Below are 17,537 nucleotides of genomic sequence, written 5' to 3'. Positions count from 1 at the left end.
AATAACAGACAGAGATTTTACAGGAAAATATACAGAGACCACAAACTCACTGCAGCTGTGAGAAACCCTGTGTCTGTGTGTGATGTGAAGTGTCACTCACTGTGTGTGTGGTCGACACGACGTAAATGTCCCATTAGAAAATGTTCCCTCACTGCAGTCAGAGCACACAGTGTCTGTGGAGGCTGTTCCTGTACAAACACAAATAACACACATGTTGAAACTAGTTAATAACGTATCATGACAGGATCACAGTGTTTATATGACATCATTACACTTCTTCAGACTACTCTGATACTCTGCAGATTATTGAGAGGTTTGAATATTACACTTTCAAACTGAAACATTTAATTGAACATTGTTTCAGTTTCTACAGTGATTGTTCAAACTTTAATATTTGATGAGATGTTCTGCTGCAGCTTTTTTCTCATAAGAGCAAAACAAGATGGATTTTAATTCAATGTAAAGGAGAAATTACATTAGCTTTATGAACAAACCAAACACTATTAGGTCAAAGGTCCAAAACTTTATTTGCCGTTTGTGCATACACAAATAGGAACTTCTGTGTGGTTGTTCCAAGTCAGGTGGAGAAACATAAGGACATACAAGACACAACAAAAAACACTTTAAAAAGGCTTGAACCTGGGATCAAAAAGAAGGACAAGGGAATAAAATTCTCTAAAAGGACAAGAAATCTATATCTGTATATAAATAAGGTGTAAAAATAAATTAGGTGTAAAAAGTGCCAAGTGCTACTGAGGTAGGTGCGTGTTCAATCAAATCAAATCAAATGAACTTTATTTGTCCCGCTAGGGAAATTTGTCTTGGGCAAGTGGCATCGTAACAGCTGCTTTGTACATGCAATACATACAGAACATACACAATACCTAACAGTAACGGAGGCAAACATATCCAAGAAAAGAGAAAGAAAGAAAGAAAGAAAGAAAGAAAGAAAGAAAGAAAGAAAGAAAGAAAGAAAGAAAGTGCGGAGAGTGCAATAAATAGTTTAAAATACTTATAATACAAAATAAAAACATACTAAAAACTAAAAGAAAAAGCAAGGGATGTTGATTTAAACCAGCAGGTGGACAGGCAAACTGGATGTAATTGATATGATTCACTGATTGATGGGTTGATGGGTCTAGGGTCGTGTTGTGTTGCCATGTGCCTGGGTTATTTTGTGTTTGCTAGGAGTCTGACTGTAGCCGGGTAGAAGCTATTGAAAAAGCATGATCTGTGTGTGATGATGCTGTCTGGTCGTTTGTGGCTTAAGTTGTATGTGCAGTGTTTATGTTTGAGCAGGGAGTGAGCTGGATGTTGTGTGTCTCTGATGATCCTCTCTGCTCGCTTTTGACAGCGCAGTGTGTAGCTGGAGTTCATGGAAGTTCAGTCCCTATAATCTTTTCTGCGGTCTTTATGACTCTTTGCAGAGCCTTCCTCTCTGACTGGTATTGCCATACCACACAGTGATGAGACTATTGTTACTTGATTGTGTTTATATGATGCTTAGTTAGATACAGTCAACATTAACAACTAACTAGCTTCAGTGGTTTTACCCAGTAACTTAAATGATCCCAGCTTTACAAGACAGACAAAGTGATTCAAAAAGTCCCTGGTCCAAGAGAGACTTTTATAAACTATACCTACTGTATAATGTTGAAGAACAATTAAACCAACCTTTTTCACTGATGTATTGTCCTGAACGACATGTTGTGTGTTTCCTTCCTGCCAGACAACTGCTCCCTTTAGTGTCTATACAGTAGTGTCCTTCCAGTGGTTCACAAACTGTATCTGATGTTGTTGTACATGAACTCTTTGTTCTCAGACCAGAACCTGTCAACACACAGAGGTTACATAGTACAGATACAAAACCAAACAGATCCATCTAGTGTTGTACCACAACGTTTGCAGTGTCTCTCCTTGTGATACTTACTGAAATGATAAAGTTGTGACACAAAAGCACCTTTTTCAGCTGTATTACTGATACAGATGTGGAGAAAATTGTTAGTACCCTTCTGTTAAAGAAAGAAAAACCCACAATTGTCACAGAAATAACTTGAAACTGACAAAAGTAAAGAAACAAAGGGTGTTCTCATCAAAACTTTGTGGACAGACGAGACAAAACTGGAGCTTTTTGATCCAAAACTGAAGCTTTTTGGCAAGTCACATCAGCTCATCGTACACAGATGCAAAAATGAAGTATACAAAGAAAACAACACTGTACCTATTGTTAAACATCAGGCTAGTTCTGCTTTGTTTTTTTTAAGAATAATTCTGTTGAGTCACAATTCAAAAGCAATGTCTGATTTTCGTTACTTAATTTTCACAGAAATTTTATCTATTATTACTTTTGTCAGTTCAAGTTGTCTCAGTGACAATTATGGGTTTTTCTTTCTTTAACGGAGGGTTACCAATAATTTTGTACACGTTTTGTTAGATGAGGAATGGGGGATTTATCTGCTTTATATGTTCTTCACCATGTGGGACTTCCAGTATTATTCTTACTTATTGATTTTAAATCAGACACAACGTTCTACTACACATGAAAAAGTAAGAACAGATATTTACCTGAAGAGCACTCTGTGCAGGGAAAACAATGTTTAAGTCCAGTTGGTTGATTCATAAATGAGCCCTGAATGCAGGGCAGACAGGAAGTACTCCTGAACTCAGTGCAGTCTGTTTTCACTCGATTTCCTGTTGAAAAGAAAACCAGCAATTTCATTTAATTTCAGTCAGACAACTCTGAAATGAGAACAAATAATTTATTGAGTGTAAGCATTGCAAGCTGAAGCACAGCATGGGTATCTTTGAGCATGGTTGCAGCAGGTTTGGCGTCAGGCTCTGTCTCAGTTTCTATGTTTCCCTTGTGTTGCCAAACTTGAATTAATGTTGATGACATGTATGTATGTAAGAAAAGCATTCAACAGCACCTGCTAGGATTCAAATGGTGGATGACTGGTTAAGTCAAGTCAAGTAAGTCAAGTAATTTTATTTGTTCCAACTTGGGCAATTTGATAAAGGAACCAGAACAAATGCAAATTATATGGGTAGTTATACTTTAAGTACGTTTTTCAGCTGCTTTTGACATCATGAGTTATTCTTAAATAAATTAGAGAGTTGTGGTTTTTCTCAGTCTGCATTAGCATGAAATCACAGTTATCTGAGTCATAGAAAGCAACTTGTATATTTTAACAGAAGCTGCTCTGAGTTGAAGTAGGAGTACCTCAAGGGAGTTGTCTTGGGCCTCTCTTGTACACAATATTGTGAATGATTTTCCTTTAGTGGTAAAAAAAAAAAAAAAAGGCACATATGTCTGATTCTATGATTTATTTAGCTGAAACAAATATTAACGATTTAAATGTAGATCTTAAATTAAAGTTAGTAATTGACTGGATTAAAAGTAATACACTTATTCTGAATGTAGCTAATGCATGATCTCTAATTAAAATATCAGTAAAACAAGTAGAACACATTCAATTATTGGGGCTAATTATTGATAATTAGCTGCTATAGATAGATAGATAGATAGATAGATAGATAGATAGATAGATAGATAGATAGATAGATAGATAGATAGATAGATAGATAGATAGATAGATAGATAGATAGATAGATAGATAGATAGATACTTTATTACAGACTCTGGGTCCAGTTAAAAATACAACAATACAACAACAGACAACAACAACATACGGGGTAGCCTAGCAGCCCCTTATTAAAAGACACTTATAATACAAATAGTTTAATAATTTAAATGGGAAGCAGTTTGTCTGCAAAGTAAGTACAAAATATTTCCAACTTTTATCTCACATACTACTATCTACTACTAACTATTAAGTACATCCAAATGCTATCTCCTACAGTCACTTAAGATATGACTGCAGCTTTCAGCCAGGAGAAGACGTCATCAGGTGGCGTCCAACTGTCGCTGGGCGTTTCAACCCTCAACCACAACGCCCTCCAGTTGGCGGGTCGGCAGTGATGGCCAGTCACTGCCCATCTTCTCCTGGCCCCCAGCTTAACTCCTCCCTCCTACTCCAAACCCAGCAAGAGGCTCTCTCAGCTGCCTCCCCCAACCTACAGACGGCTGTCTTCCTCTCCCTTCCTGCTATCCCCAGTGCCGTGAGCACCAGCTCAGCTGCAGGTGAGCCAGGCAGCGCAACGGTGCTTTTAAAAAAAAAATGCCGGCACTTTCCCTACAAGGGAAGCACAAGCACACAGACGTCCGTGTACGTTGTTGTCTGACCTTCTTCCTTCACGTGGACTGCCCTGGGATTACTGGCACACACCATAGCCACACGCATTCTGTTTTTAAATATGAATATTAATATGAATATTAACGATTAATCGATAATTGATCGATCAAAAGGATTTCTTCGAATGCCCATCCCTATTCCCGAGACAAGATGACTATGTTGGGCCTCAGGGAGGTGTGGACAACCTGGGGAAAATGTAGTTTCTTTCCCAGGTCCACCCTCATCTCCCATGATGGTGCTGTCTGCAGGAGGCCCTTCTTGGTCTTCTTGGAGGATGATGGTTTTTCCCCCTCCCTGATGAACTGAATAGATGGTGTTGGTCTCACATGGACTTGTCGCTTTTTCCGTCTCTCCTGCTCCAAGATGTTGGCCGGTGCTCTGAGGACCTTGTTGTGGCGCCAGCGGTACCTCCCCTGGCTAAGAGTAGTCTTGCACCCAGCCAGGATGTGCGCCATTGTTCCTCTTTGTCCACATAGCCTGCACAGTGGGTCCTCCCTCATCCCCCACCTGTGCAGGTTTGTTGGTGTTGGAAGAGTGTCGTACACTAAACGGAGCAATAAAGAATGGCGCACATCCTGGCTGCACGCCATTGTCCTCATGCGTCCTCTACATAGCCTGCACAGTGGGTCCTTCCTCATCCCCCACCTGTGCAGGTTTGTTGGTGTTGGAAGAGTGTCGTACACTAAACGGAGCAATAAAGAATGGCGCACATCCTGGCTGCACGCCATTGTCCTCATGCGTCCTCTACATAGCCTGCACAGTGGGTCCTTCCTCATCCCCCACCTGTGCAGGTTTGTTGGTGTTGGAAGAGTGTCATACACTGAACGGAGCAGTAAAGAAATGTGGAAAGGCTTCAGTCACCAGAGTTCAGGCCAGGTGATCTTCCGCTTGGGCAGGTCTCAATTCGTCCAGGCTCCTTGTGATCCAAGTTCCACGGAGCTGGTTCCTCTCCCTTCCTCCTCAAGCTGCCGGACCTCAGCTTGGATCATGCCTCTCCTCTGCCTAGGATCTGCTTTCCCCCACTGCTGGAAGTGGGTAGAGCTGAGTCCCTGCTGCCCCAAGCACTGGTTCCCGATGATGTCCTTCAACTTCAGCAGGCTTTCTGCCTATGCAACTGATGTGTCTGCTGCCCATTTTTGTCCAGATTCCGTGGTGATGCGTGCACCCCGAACTTTCTCGTCATTGGAGTCTCTGTACATCATCACAGCCATGCACTTCGCCACCATGAACTCTTCGACCGATCGATCAATCCAATCGAATGTTCGACGAATGCATGAGGATCTTTTTTGGTCTGATGTAAAAATCAGACTTATACATTCATTAATGTTTCTATAAGAACTGTCACAACCACAAAGAGTCAATTTATCTCTATTAAAAATTATCTTTTAGTAATACATATAATAATATAAAACACATAATTATTTGACAAGACACGCAGCTGAAGGTGGTTTTATGTTACCCAAACTTAAAGTTCCAGTGTGTAAAATGGGGGGAAACTGTCAGCGTTCAGATATTGCACCCCTCACTCTGGGCATTATTTAGAAGATGCAGCTGCAGTGGGTTAGCATAGCATTAATGACAATTTAAGAAACAAAGTAATGTCTGACACAAAGAATGGGGCTGATGGCCGGTCAGCCAGACAAACGTGTCTGACTAGCGTGTGTGTGTGTGTGAGAAAGAGAGAGAGTAAAGTGGGTTTCTCCAAAATATCTGCTAAGTATAGTGTGTAGGAACTAAAAATAAATAAGTATCTTCTATGTCTGGAATGTATTATTTCGTCTATAAGGTAACAATAATATAACAATAAGATAACCGTGTTTGAATTGTAAAATGGGTTTGACTAAAAGAAAAAAATTGTTTCATCCATACTATACTAGATAATTATACCATATTGACTGGGTTAAATATAATTACATTACTAGAAAGAGATTAAAATCATTGACTAAAACTAGACTAAAATGTCATCAGTTTTTGTTGACTAAAATGAAAATAGTCATGGGTTATTCTGACTAAAATAAGACTAAAATGCTCAGACTTAAAACGACAGTTTGACCCAAAGACTTGACTAAAACTAAAATTGAAACAGGCCGCCAAAAACAACACTACACACCGCATGAATTAGGTTTTTCTCCTCTATCCTCTCTTCATAGAAATTTAGCATTGATAGCATAATTATTCATTAATTCATTTTCTACACTGCGTCCTGCATTAGTGTTGCGGGTGACCATTATTTATTTATTAAATCATTGGCTCTTTTCCTCTATATCAGTGTTTCTCAACCTTGGGGTCAGGACCCCACGTGGGGTCGCCTGGAATTCAAATGAGGTCGCCTGAAATGTGTAGTAATTGATAAAAAAAAAAAAATTACTAATAAAAATATATTTTTAACTAATTATGATTATTTTTAAATTATAATTAAAAACACCACACTCAATCAACTGTATTCTATACTTTCTCGAATATAAATCAAGTTCAAATAAAATGCAGCATTTAAAAATATCTGAGCTGGTGCATCTTGATTGATGGCCGTGATCATGTGACTGCACATGATGGCGGGGTCGCCAGAAATTTGTGATGTCAAAATGGGGTCACGAGCCAAAAAAGGTTGGGAACCATATGATCTTACCAGGTAGACACATAGGACAACATTCACTTCCTTTCAGATACTCTGCTGGATGACAAGTCAGTGTATATCCTCTGAAGACTGTCGTCATAAGTATCTGTGAAGAATGAGACAAAGTGTTTTAGTGTCAGTGAAGCCTGGTTGAGATGTTGACATGGTCCAGCAGGTCGAAGGGGAGGAGACACTGATGGAAGAGAGAGAGAAGAGAGGACACATGGTTCTACTGAATCTGTTTCATTATTGTCTGACAATGAAACACACAAACAATTTACACTCTATATTAGGCTCATAACAAGCAGTGACATGGGAGTGAAGTCATGCTCCAGTCATGATCTCCTCCAGTTTCTCAGTGTATTTCTTTAATCGTATATGATTAAGGCTGTACAGTGGTACAGTCATGAGCACTGTCACCTCACACTGTTACTTTGATCCCCAGGCCTGGAGCCTTTCTGGGTTTGCATGTACTCTCAGGGCCCTAGTTTCGTCGACCAGGTGAAGTCTAACCTCAGCGCAGCTTCGCCACGCCAACGGGGTGTGGCTCAGGTCCATTTCGCAAGTTTGGTGGGCCGCGCAGTCAGACTTACGCCAGCGCAATCCCTCCCCTCGTCCCTCCCACCGGCGCAAACGGCAAAGAGGGAGGAGAGAGGGTGGGAGGGAGACAGGAGGAGGAGAGAAAGGCGTGGAGTGGGTTTGACACAGCCGAGTCAGATCTTCACCAATCAAAGGAGCTCCTCTCCTCACCTTTAACTGCGCGGCGGGTGATGCGCGCTGCAAGTTTGTCATTTTATACTTTGACATGGACGGAGGAAACAGCGACGCCAGAGGCCGAACCTCTCCCCGGAGGAAACAGCTGTTTCCCCGGAGGTCCGAGCTCAGAGTGACCAACAATGAGTTTACTAATATACTTAACCAGGATTGATCTGATACACTGAGAACCCCTACGCAATCTAAGAAACAACAACTAATAAACTAATAAAGAAACTCACATTTATTCAAACCCTGTGTATAAGATGAGAGGTGTAGGCTACACTAATCACAACATAAACACACACCATGTGGATGAAATCAGCGTAAAGGACAAGCTCTCTCTCTCTCCCTCTCTCTCTCTCTCTGTCCTCCTCTCTCTCTCTCTCTGTCCGTCTCTTTTTTTCTCTTTTTCTGTGATAGAGATGCTGAGTATACTGTAGTAGGCTATATACTGACTGTCTGATACCGAGGCAGTGGTGGTGGACTAAGAGAGATAATGATTTGTGTTTTGTTTTTCATTACGGCTGCGTGATGCGGTCGCACGCGGTTATGAATTAATAAGTAAATAAATAAATAAAGCAATCATCACAAGGGCAGAGTGGTATCTCAACACGGCAGCGACATGCAGTCATCCACCCTCAGTCCTGCTTGGGACATCCACAGCTGCTTTTCAGTGCCAGTTCGTCCCTGCTGTGTTAATTCAGGTGGAGTTTCCTTTACGCACCGACAGCCTTTGATCTCTGCTTTGATCTGACGTCAGATGTGACGGGACAATCTATATAGATATAAATTCACGTGTTGATTCCGTTAGTTGCATTAAATAGTGGTTATTGTGGATATTTATTGCATTGAAATGTGTCTGGAACTGTGGAGATCTGCCTGTGAGGTCTTGGTGACGTGTGTGCACTGCAGGTCAGTCAGCCAAACTTGCACTGCACCTGCTGCGCTGAGACTAGACCTGGTTGGAGGTGGCGAGCTTTCAGCGCAACTTCGGCGGGACATTTTCGGACGAAACTTCCACTGCACCAAGCTGAATCTGTGACGCCTCCCCCTGCTGCGCGGCCACGCCTATCTCAGCGCAGCGCGATCTGCCAATCTTCCAATCTGACTTTGCGCTAGGCTGCGCTGGTCGAAACTTGCATTAGACCGGCTGCGCTACCTTGCGCCACCTGCGCTGCGCCAGCAAACTAGGGCCCTCAATCTCAATCTCCAAGTTGACTGAGCCTGAGCTGAGTGTTTAGTTTCAGAACAGCTGATCAGAAATAATTCAATAAACTCTGAGAGGTTGGGCCTGAGGGGAGCATGTTCACGGTGAGCACAAAAACCATCATCAGTAGTCTAGAGCGCAGATGAAAGGATTCATGATAACAGGAAGTGGAGTAAGGAACAGAGCCACTTATTTCACTCCAACCGACCTGCATCTGCAGTAAAAGAGCATAAATTGGTATTGGATAGAGATTGCAGCGTGTGCTAATAAGTAATGTTAAGTGACGTAATGTAATGTGATGCGTTAATTAATGTAAAATACAGGTAAATAAAACATAATCATATCCTACGTATTCTATATATCAACAACATTTATGTATTTTAATTTGATTTGGTATATTGTCCTGTTCAGCTGTAATCCACATGGCAGCAAAATCAAACAAAGCCTATTGTACACACTGTAAACCATTTTGTTTTTGTTTGTTTGTTTGTTTGTTTGTTTTTTAAGTATATTTTCTGGGCTTTTTGTACAGGCTCTAAAATTTACTTAGTAAAAGTAAAAAAGTAAAAAATAATTTTTGCCATCAATAGAAAGGGGTGCGCAGACTCAGTCCGCATTTTCACCCGTCACTTGTGGAGATAAGGAGTCATCCAAGGTGAATGCTATTCAAAATCTGGCTATGCGTTGTTAGGTGTGCCAGATTTACTCCTCTCCAAGGTGACATGGGTTGGGAACCTTATTTGATTAAGCAGAAGGGGGAAATGCTTAGGCTCTGGAATCGTTTTGTCTTCTATGCATGCCTTGATCGATACAAAGTTACTGCGACAAATGCTGATGGAAACAGTTCATTACTGGATAAATGTAAGTTGCAATCATGTTTGATGTCAATTCTGCAACATATTCACAGCTGTTCAAAGACACAGCAGGATAAAACAAAGAAATATGCAAGTGTACAGGTGATCTGGCTTCATGTGAAGTGTCACAATCTCCCAGAACTGATCTCCCAACAGAGATGGGAATTGTGGAGTCATCGAATCTCCATGCCGTTTATTCTGCTCAGTCACTCAACCAGTGTGTGATCACTAATTAGCACCTTCCTAGCTAAAGAGCTGTGCTGTTTGGACTCAGCTGGTTTAGTGCATGAGCATAGCAAATACATGGCATGGAGATGACTTGATGACTCCACAAACAGCACATGACGTCATTACGCACAGATTTTTATTCCATTTAAAGATGGAAACGCACTTGAACCGGCATTATTCACATTTATATTTTTATCGAGATTCAGATTCGAATTTGATTGCCAAGTGGATGGAAACATGGTTTATGTGCTCAGTTGAAGTCTGGGATTCTCTCCCTGGCAATAGAAGTAGGTAGGTTTAACTCGATACCTGAGGGAAGACTCTCTCTGTACATTATGTAATCTATATGTGATTGAAGATTAACTGCACTTGTTGTCTTATTGACGAAGCCAGGCAGTTTTTGTTTCAGGAAATGCAGAGTGTGAAGCCTGAGTTGTTTTGGGCTGATGATGAGGTAAAGTTGGAATGTTTTTCAGAGCAATGCAGACATTCTGATCCAATGATAACAAATTACAAATCACGTAATATTAGACACAGGTGGAGAAGATTGTTAAGGTAAATGATAGACTGTGCGGACAATGTCTTGTTTGTCTCTTCATATTGTCCTGCAATAAATTGACAGCTGGGATTTGCTTCAGTCGGAGAGTTCGAAAAGTAAAAGGTTTCCACAATCAGAGATGATGCAGAGCAGAGGAGCAGCAGTGTGACATTTACTTTACTACACAGCAAAGACAAATTTCTTGAAATAATCAAGTTTACCCTAAGTTTATTCGAAGCCTTTCAATATAAAAGTGAGAATACCGGAAGCACATATTTTTTGTTTCCCATGTGAAGTGTGGAGACTACGAGGTGAGTAAAAGTCACACAGAAGAAACACAAAGTCTTTATTCAGAACCTTACGTTGCACATATTGCCCCGAAAGTTATATAATTTGAAAGAATCGAGTTTTGGACTTTTGGATAGGTTTTTTTTGCGTTATCGTAGTTAGGCTAACGGTGGCTAGCGCTAACTACCCTAGGATATATTACCATATATCTATGGGATAAGCTTGACATCAGAAGGATTTCACTGTTGTTTGCAAACAGCATTTGTATAGAAATTATTCTGTTCCAGGCATTCTGAACCATATAAACACTGTAAAATAACTTGTTGTGTAAGTCATCTTGTGCACGCGATAGTGCTCACTTAAACATGCGATGAGCCAGTGGTTCTACTAAGTTCTGGCAGGTTGTGGTTTGGCTGGTAAAAGGGGAAAAGGAAAAAAAACACCTATAGCACCTCACTTGTCTGTGTGTCTTCTGAAATGATGTTTATGATGTAAAGAGTTTTAGACAGTCACTTTCAAAAAAGAAAAGGTTAAGAATCAGATTCTCTGCTCTGCAAGTCAAAATTTATGTGAGAAAATGTTGAAAACTTTAGAATGTTGCTGATACTGTGTGTGTGTGTGTGTGTGTGTGTGTGTGTGTGTGTGTGTGTGTGTGTGTGTGTGTGTGTGTGTGTGTGCGCGTGTGTGTGTGTGTGTGTGTAAATCTTATGTCAAGTTTCCCTTCCCAGGACATGGTTCGAGAACTGACAGACAGACCTTTGCTTGTATGTAATGCAAAATTACTTGTTTAGGCTAAAGAGAAGCAGAAAGGGTGTCAGCAAACTGCTGCTCCAGTTGTGCAGGACGTGGAGGCAACTCAAGAAGAGGTAGGCTTGATCTCCAGTTCCAAGTTGTTCAATTTTGTGAGATGACCTTTCATGCTCTGACAAAAAGCTGACCCTCTTTTTTTTCTTTAAACCAGTGCGGTGGGTTGAGTGGTGATGAATCACTGCAAAAAATCAGCGGAATGGGTGCAAACTAATAAACAATTGTTTGCAGCCAGAGTGGAGATGCCTGCAATTTTATACATGGACAGCACACAAACTGAGGAGGCTGGAAAAGCTGTTATAAGGAGGACAAAGAATCAATTCTGGAGCCTTTTAAGTTTTTGTTTTACGACATTCTGCAATAAAAACACTTACAAAAAAGAAAATAAAAAGACATTTGAAAGTTTGTTTTGTGTCTACTGTTTTCTCTCTTCTCAACTGAGGTTATTGGCTAACTGGGTCATGTAACTAACTATTCAGTAATTCACTTTGAATACACAAAGCTAAAATAAACCCTCACATCCTCCATTGGCAAATCCATGTAGTCTGACAGCACAAGGTAAGAACGAACAAAGAAAGAATTGAGTAAATCAATATGCAAATGGGTCCTACAGTGCAGGAGACTACATTTTCAATGATAAATAATGGTATAGAAGCAAAGAACAGTCAGCAATAGGTGTGTAGCATTATGCCATCACACATAAGGTGTATTTACAGAGATGTATTGTTTCAAAACGAATTTGTAGTGCAAACTAAACTAACAGCTGTCCTTTTTGCCAATTAAACACTGGAATAAAATAATGCATGTCTTGAGCAATATTTTTTAAGGGGATCATAACAATAGCTATCTAGTTTGCAGTGATTATCTGTAGAATAACCCAGTGGTCATACCGTTTTGTATTTTCTTTTTTCTTTAGGCTATATAATAGCGTTGGAGCTATTTGTTACTTTTGTAATATTTAATCACTTATTATTTAGTTATTTTTTGTGGTTTAGTTTTGGGGAATACACCTTTAGTTTGCTTATGATATTTAGTATTGATTGAGCTAATTTGGGTATTTGAACCTTGCTTTTATTTTGAAGGTACTGGGTAGCTGGAGCGCACCGGGTGAGTTTACATATAGGGGTTGGCAGACACAGGTGAGCCGGGCACCTGGGAGGGCAGATGGTTTTTTACCAGGGCAAGAGAGGCGGCAAAGGGCCATTGTTCTTTGTTTGTTTGTTTGCCAATGGAAAATAAACCCAAGAAACTTTCATTTTTTGCCTGGACAATGGACTTTGTTTATCCTGCGTAAATTCACTCCCTAGGTGTCTCAGTGGCCGTTTGATTTGATTTAGTTTAATTATAGTTTTGATATTTTTGAGTTTTTTGATTATTGACAAGGACAAAGAGCCACTACAAATAGTTTGTTTCGTTTTTATCTTGATATTTTCATGCGTCCCCCCCCTTATCCAGTTGAACTACTCTTTTTTAATATTTTTAATTTAACACATATATGCTAAATCATATAAAAGCCCCAAGAAATAAAGTAGGCTACCCTATGTTCATGGGGAAACTCGAAAATACGTAGGCTTCTTCTGGTATATCGCTTTTAAATCATATTTACATAAAATAAAGCCCCAAGAAATAAAGTTTATTCACATGGTGAACGCAAAATACATGCTTCCGGTATAGGCCTAGGCTACTCGCTATTATTTTGAAAGGCTTCGAATCAACTTCCTTTCCTCACAGTGGAGGAGAGACCTCAAGGAAGGGTCCTGGCAGTGGAGGTCTGCAGCCAGACAGTCTTGAAATAATCTGTAATTAAAAAAAACTTTACCAGCAAAGTAGCAGCTGTCAAATGATTAGACGTCATCTTCAATGGCAGCTTTGTTGTTTTCTTGCTCTGAAGACACCATGTCACTGAGATCTGGGATGAGGTGAGTTTTAAAACCTGGAGGAGAACATCTGGAAACAGAATATTATTTAATTTCATATGAAGGTGACAGGATCTGCTGCAGCAGGTTTCACATTTCATTACTATATAGTCTGATGCCACAGCTCAACACAAACAACAAGTTTTACAACATTAGGTCCTACATGAACACAATAAGCCTAGAGCACATTTTGTGTTTTCCCTAGTTATATTTTATTTTTACTGAACTGAAAGTAAAACTAAATGTTTACAGTAGCCTAGGCTACTGAACAACGACCTGTTTTTGCAGTCTGTTGCTCCGACTTTGACAAATTACAGAACTGGTTCACACTAAACAGACTCCAAAATCAACTCAAAAATAGCCTACATCTATAGACACTTACCCCCAATTTCCGCTGACTCCATCTCTGCTCCATTTCGACACGGCTTTAGCTCCGATTAAATTCATCCCACACCGTCTCTTCTTTCACTTTGTTGTTTTTGTGGGGTGTGCCGTAGGAGTGGAGCCGAACCCGAATAGGCTATTCGGAAAGGCACGTTCAGGGGCGGTGTGTGTGTGTGTGTGGGGGGGGGGGGGGGGCACTGAAGTCAAGCCAGCCCACACTTTGAAATCCTTGGTCAAGCCAGCCTACACGTTGTTTTAAGGTGCGCGCATATACGGCACATTACGGCAAGAGCGAGAAAGTGCCCGTAAAATGAAAGCAATGACCCCGAAACGTCTGATGTGGCATTTCAAAATAAAAGCCAGCCTTTCAAAATAAAAGCCTTGAACACTGCATTTATGTACACTTACAGTATCATAAAAAAACTGCTAGTTATTACTGTACCATTCCACTTCAGACTGGTAGTACTCGACCTGAAGATGACACCCAGAAAAAATCAGACCAATCTGATGTGGAATTTCAGAATAAAAGCCCCCTGAACTTTGGAGGACTTGAGGAGGGCAGAGAATCTGGACATTTTTAAAAGCAAACTGAAGACCTACCTTTTTAGCCTTGCTTTCAACTGATTCGTACTATTTCTATTATTCTGAAACATGCATTTAATCTATCTTATTTTCTTATTTATTTGTTTACTATTATTATCTTTTTTATTCTATCTTAATTCACCCATTCTTTTCTCTACTTTATCCCACTACACCTGCCTATTCTTACCTAGTGTCCTTCTGGTCTTCTCTTTTTATCTATTTTATCTCATTTTGATCTAGTATCTCTCTTATCCTCTCATTCTATCTATCTTATTTCATTTTACCTATGTCTTTCTCGTCTTCTCAATTTTACTTATTTTACTTCATTTTATCTAGTGTTTTCCCCACTGCAAATGAGTGAGTATTAGATAGCGTTTCCCCGACAAAATCCAATGTTCTAAAATGATTGTGTGAATGTGTATGTGTTTGCGAATCTATGTATGTCTCCCTAACATGTGTTCCCTATGTCTCCCAATATGTATTCCCTTTATTGCTTGTTTTTAACATGTAAAGCACTTTGAGCTGCCATGGGCATGAAAAGTGCTATACAAATAAAGCCTGATTGATTGATTGATTGATTGATTGATATTTTTGTGTACATTTACAGTATCATTTTTTAAAAACTGCTAGTTATTACTGTACCATTCCACTTCAGACTGATAGTACTCGACCTGAAGATGATACCCAGAAATAATCAGACCAATCTGATGTGGAATTTCAGAATAAAAGCCCTCTGACCTTTAATATTTTTAAGTATTTTGTGTACATTTACAGTATCATTTTATTTTAAACTGCTAGTTATTACTGTACCATTCCACTTCAGACTGATAGTACTCGGCCTGAAGATGATACCCAGAAATAATCAGACCAATCTGATGTGGAATTTCAGAATAAAAGCCCTCTAAACTTTAATATTTTTAAGTGTATTTAGTATTTTTAAGTGCTTTGTGTACATTTACAGTATCATTTAAATTCCACATCAGATCGCCCTGATTTTTTCTGGGTGCCATCCTGAGGTCGAGTACTATCAGTCTGAAGTGGAATGGTACAGTAATAACTAGCAGTTTTTTTAAATGATACTGTAAATATACACAAAAATACCAAAGTTCAGAGGGCTTTTATTCTGAAATCCCACATCAGATTGGTCTGATTTTTTCTGGGTGTCATCTTCAGGTCGAGTACTATCAGTCTGAAGTATTGTATTTGTATTTTTTTGTATTTTTTATTTAGCACATAAAAGATGTATAAAACAGCATATTAAAAAAGTGGAACGACAACGACAAGAGACATACAAAGTATACAGTAGATAAAGCAAATGTGCAGGAGAAACCAAAAAAACCCCTAAGGGCTTGTCAAGTGGTCCTCCATAAGACAAACATTCAACATAAATTTAGTTTACAGAATGAAAAAACAACATAAAACAATTAAAAAAGAGAAAATCAATATTGTGTGGATATTCAGGATAAACATTTGACATTCAGCGTAAGTACAGTTTACCATCATGTGAAAAACAAAACAATTAGAAAAGGAGAGAGAGAAAAACAAAAATGATGTAAAAAGTATGTGTAATTATGAATCGCTCAATTGGGCCAATAGAAAGTGAATTATTTGTTTCTTAAATGAATTTATACTTGTGCAGTTTCTAAGGTGGATTGGTAGTGCATTCCAAAAATGCGGACCTCTAAATCTGATTGAGAACTGAGAAAAAGTAGACTTAAAAAAGGTGGGATGAAGATTATTTGCTGATCTAGTGTTGAAATTATGAATCTGGGAATTTAACTGAAATACAGTTTGGAAACAAATTGGGAGTAACTTGTGTATAGATTGATAAACAAAAATACATATTTGAAAAGTATTTACAGCAAAAACAGGAAGAATACTTAGGGATTGAAACAGAGGTGTGGATCTAGTAAATCTGCTAGAAAATGTTATCATTTTGGTGAATCGCTTTTGTAAAACGAGAATACAGTTGAGAGAGCTCTTGAAAGTGCTTGCCCAAATAATATTACAATATGAAATGAAAGGATAGATCATCGTATAATATAAATTAATCAAGATTTTACCAGGCAGGAGATGACGTATTCTTCTGATAACTCCAATATTCTTAGCAATCTTGTTAGAAATAGACAGAATATGACTCTTCCAAGTAAGATTTTCATCAATTAAGATACCTAAGAATTTTGTTACCGTGACCCTTTCCAGGATGTTGTTGTCAATATAAACATTAGGAAGAGAGTTAGTTGAGTGTAGACTTCTCGGAGTAAATAACATATACAAGCTTTTCTTTATATTGAGTGACAATTTGTTTGCCTTAAACCATAAGTCAACTTTACACAATTCTGTGTTCATTTCTGATATTAATTTAGGTCCATTCTTACCAGATAAAAAAATATTGGAGTCATCTGCAAACAGAATAAAATATGCTTTAGTTGATGACATGTGTAGGTCATTTACATAAATAAGAAACAGTAAAGGGCCCAAAATTGATCCTTGGGGCAAACCACATGAAAGCAACTTTAAGTCAGATGAAGAATTATTCCAGGAAACAAATTGCCTTCTATCAGACAAATAGCTTTTGAACCATAACAGATTTGAGCTGCATAAACCATAAAGAGAAAGTTTCTGTAATAAAATATCATGATTGACCGTATCGAAGGCTTTCAAGAAATACTCCAAGTGTTAATTCTTTATTATCGGTAGCCTTGGTAATATTATCTACAAGTCGGGTGAGGGCCATAGATGTGGAATGATTCTCTCTGAACCCGTACTGATGGTCATATAAAATTTTATTGTCATTGAGGTATTTAAACAAACGATTATAAACTAATTTCTCTAATACTTTGGAAAAACATGGTAGAATAGATATCGGTCTATAATTGGAAAATAATGAGGGATCATCAGCTTTGAAGAGAGGAATGACTTTAGCCCATTTAAACTGATCAGGAAATATACCGGTTTCGAGGGAGAGATTAAAAATATGAAGAAGAGGTTTAATGACATATGGAAGACTTGTTTTGAGTATTGAGGATTTCAATTCATCATGACCTGGTGCAGATAGTTTCATTTTGTTTACAATGTCAATGAGCTCAATCTCAGTGATGGGGCAAAAT

The 17,537-nt window shown here is 39.1% G+C and overlaps 2 protein-coding genes across 2 annotated transcripts in view; both read right to left on the bottom strand.

Annotated features, from left to right (window-relative positions):
• The window catches only part of LOC310988494 (tumor necrosis factor receptor superfamily member 14-like), a 50,288-nt gene extending 36,799 nt beyond the window's left edge, over positions 1-13,489 (bottom strand). Inside the window, exon 1 of the mRNA XM_083975131.1 lies at positions 13,479-13,489. The gene's annotated coding sequence lies outside the window, so the exon portion shown is untranslated. The remainder of the gene's footprint in view (positions 1-13,478) is intronic.
• The window catches only part of LOC310988493 (tumor necrosis factor receptor superfamily member 14-like), a 49,607-nt gene that overhangs the window by 1,585 nt on the left and 30,485 nt on the right, over positions 1-17,537 (bottom strand). The window contains exons 3-6 of the mRNA XM_083975129.1: positions 6,880-6,973; positions 2,566-2,691; positions 1,675-1,830; positions 101-188 (exon numbers count right to left, since the gene is read on the bottom strand). Of these exons, the coding sequence (XP_083831255.1) occupies positions 101-188; positions 1,675-1,830; positions 2,566-2,691; positions 6,880-6,973 (464 nt within the window). The remainder of the gene's footprint in view (positions 1-100; positions 189-1,674; positions 1,831-2,565; positions 2,692-6,879; positions 6,974-17,537) is intronic.

The sequence above is a fragment of the Trachurus trachurus genome (assembly GCF_905171665.1).
Source record: "Trachurus trachurus genome assembly, chromosome: 7".
NCBI lineage: Eukaryota > Metazoa > Chordata > Actinopteri > Carangiformes > Carangidae > Trachurus > Trachurus trachurus.
Note: the sequence above shows the minus strand (reverse complement) of the source record. Positions and strands in the feature narration are given on the sequence as shown.